General features: G+C 59.2%; 1 protein-coding gene across 1 annotated transcript in view; it reads right to left on the bottom strand.

Moving 5' to 3' along the window:
* UPK3A (uroplakin 3A) overlaps window positions 1-2,787 on the bottom strand; it is a 6,242-nt gene extending 3,455 nt beyond the window's left edge. Inside the window, exons 1-3 of the mRNA XM_006164643.2 lie at window positions 2,705-2,787; window positions 1,734-1,889; window positions 1,168-1,447 (exon numbers count right to left, since the gene is read on the bottom strand). Of these exons, the coding sequence (XP_006164705.1) occupies window positions 1,168-1,447; window positions 1,734-1,889; window positions 2,705-2,756 (488 nt within the window). The 5' untranslated portion in view covers window positions 2,757-2,787. The remainder of the gene's footprint in view (window positions 1-1,167; window positions 1,448-1,733; window positions 1,890-2,704) is intronic.
* Between the last annotated feature and the right edge of the window lie 256 nt (window positions 2,788-3,043).

The raw sequence follows: 3,043 nt of genomic DNA on the forward strand, positions 1-3,043 counted from the left end.
GTGGCTGGGGCCTAGGGAGGGGGCAAACACGCCGAGAGGGTGGGAAGTGGGCTTGGAAGCCACTGAGACCCCAACCCAGGCGTCTCCATGGTAACTGCAGTGGGCATAACCCAGGGCTTTGCACCAGGTCATATCTGGTCCTGGTCATGGGTCAGGACTTAGCTCTGAGCTTCACGTCCAAAAGGCGCTCAGTAAATGCATGTGGAAATGAACGGGGGACCCACTTGGGTGGAGAGGGCTCTCTGGAAGGAGGCGGGAAAGGGCAGAGGACAAGGTTTGGGTAGAATGTCTTCTGACAGGCTCTAGTTCATGCTGGGCCGCAGCTCTTTGCTAGGTGATCTGCCCTCTCCGGACCCCAGTTTCCTTCCCTGGAAAATGAAGGGGTTTGTGTGGGAGACTTCCACACACATGATAGGCTAGGCCCTGCTGTATAATCTTTGGGGCTCAGGACAAAATGAATACATGGGCCCTTATTCAAAAATCAAGCATTTCAGGGCCCTGCAGGTGGTGTGATGGTTAAGGATGCTGGACTCCCACGTGGCCGACCACGGTTCGAGTCCCGGACCTGGCGGCTCACTTTCTCACTTTCTCTCTCTCTCTTTCATTCTGTCCCTCACTGGTCAAATTCAGTGTTTTTTGGTTTGTTTGTTTGTTTGTTTGTAGAGGTTTTTGCCATAGGGCGCGTGCGCTCGCCAGACAGACAGAGACAGAGAGACAGAAAGTGAGAAATCACCCCCCAGAGGGAATGGCCATGCCTCAACCCCTTCTCCTCCATTCTCCTCTTGGGATCTTGGGCACGCACGCAGATGCGCCCGGCGTGAGTTTTAAGCCACCAGGTCCGGGACGCAAACTGCGGTCCACTACATGGGAATCCAGCGACATAGCCATTACGCTAACTGCTGGTCCCCCTCACTGATCAATTTAAATAAATAAATAAAGTTAAAGTTTTTAAAAATCATGAATTTCATGGTGATTACAGAGGATGAAGCCAAGCGGGGGCCCTTCTGAGCTGGGGCTCCTTGCCCAGCCGTGCCCCCAGGGAGCCTTCCCCACTGGGAGCTGGTCCTGTCCAGCACATAAGCTCTCGGGGACTGCGGCCTCTCCCACTCGATCTCCTAGGGGTCTCCTTGAGTCGGAGCTGGGGCTGGGGCTGTTGCTCACACTCACCTGTACTCCGTGGCTGCAGACAGGGGTGGGTTGCAGAGGCCCTGGAAGTTGGGGTCCCACAGACAGGTCCCATTGGCGCCCACCCTGATCAGGTATGCATTCAGGATGTCTGAAACCTGGGACACGTCCCCAACGGCATCCAGGCTGGGCAGGTCACTGCAGGGGGTCAGGCTGAAGGCCGCAGCCTTGTAGGGACCTGTCCTCCCGCCCTCAGTCTGCTGGAAGGTGGCACTGAGTGGGACCTTGGTGCTGTCCTGCACGGAGGCGTTCCTGGAACCAGCTGCAGAGGCAATGCTGGGGTAAGGAGTCTGGGCACCCCAGCTCAGCCATATCACTTGGTCATTCGTCAAACAGCCCTGAGCATCCTGTCTGCCCCAGCCCCGTGCCATCTCGTCCCTCCCCCAGTGCCATGAGGAGGACGGACAAGGGCCTCCCCGAGGCTGTAGGTGCTGTGTTCGCACTCGCCCACTTTACCTAATACCCGCAGACCTGTCACCTCATTGCTTAGAGCCTGTGGGCAGGTCGAAGCCCGGTTCACAGCAGCCCGAGGGAAGCAGGACCCTTACCCAAGTCGACCAGGGCATAGAGGTAGACCTCATAGGTGCCCGCGAGGGGCTCTGAGCTGTCGAACATGCAGAGAGGCTTTTCCAAGGCCACGGTGGTCAGCGTGGGGTTGTTGGTGGCGAAAGTCACACTGGCCAGCTGGGGCTGGAGGTCCACAGCTGGAGGAGACAATGAGGGCAGGACCTGGCCATAGCCAGCACCCTCTGCCCACTGCATGCAGCTAACAAGCCCTGCCGTGTGCCGGTGCTGGGCCTGGCCTCCCTAAGGGTGAAGGCAAGCTCACAGCAGACACAGGCAGCCCCTACCCCCACTCAGTCGTCCCGGCCAGAAACGGGCAGTTGGGCCAAACTGCTGTCCCTCTCTGCCCTACAGACATCAGTCTCCGAGGACTCCACGGGCCAGGCCCCTCCCGCCCCACCCTCTTCACCCCTCATCTCTAATGGGCAAAGCTGACGGTAGCTCTCCTGCCCTCTGACACATGCAGCCTCTCTGGAGACACGGCCGGGCCCTGAAGTCCCGGGCTCTGCCTTGGAGGGTCTCAAGCCTCTCATGCCGGTGCTCTAGCCACAGGCATGGATGTGTGGGGCCCAGATGGCCCTGCCACCTCCACCTCCCTGCAACTGCCCCGCTGCTCCCCCGGCCAAATGTCCCCCATCTCTCCAGGCTGGCATTGCCACGGGTCTCCTCTAGTCCCTTCTCTGCTCTCCAGAGTCCCCTGTGTGTTGGCTTCTCCCACCCGTGAGAACCTTGGATTATCACCAAAGGCAACTGGGACATGTTGGCAATGACTATTATTACTAACAACCTGTGTTCCCCCGACATACACCTCTCCTGACCAGGAATCGATGCCTATTCCTTGAGTGACTAAATGAAGTTCTCATCACCACTCTCCAGGCTTCCCTTGGGCCTCCCAGTCCTCTAGGACCCAGTTTCAAGACCCAGTTAGGACTCCCTCTTCTCACCCCGGACTTACCCAAGCCCAACCGCAGGCAGCCCAGGGCCAGCAGGACCCAGAGCGGAGGCATCGCCTGGGAGGAGCCAGTGGAGCACAGGGGCAGCCTGGGCACCTGGCCTGCTCCACTCGCTCACCTGCTGGCTCAGGGCCCAAGGACAAGCCCCGCCCCTGCCCGCGCCGGCCAATCCGCAGGCTCCTCGCAGGCTATTTGCATACAGCCCCAAGGGAGCCCCAGCTCCTCTCCCTTTACACTGGATCTTCCCTGGGCCTCACCAAAGCACCCACTGTGTGCGTAGGTGGGCGGCACTTTCCTGGTGTTTCTCCCTGGCTGATAGCTTGGGGACAAGCCACCGCTCT

Source organism: Tupaia chinensis, unplaced genomic scaffold, assembly GCF_000334495.1.
Source record: "Tupaia chinensis unplaced genomic scaffold, TupChi_1.0 Scaffold143651_1, whole genome shotgun sequence".
NCBI classification, from domain to species: Eukaryota; Metazoa; Chordata; class Mammalia; order Scandentia; family Tupaiidae; genus Tupaia; species Tupaia belangeri.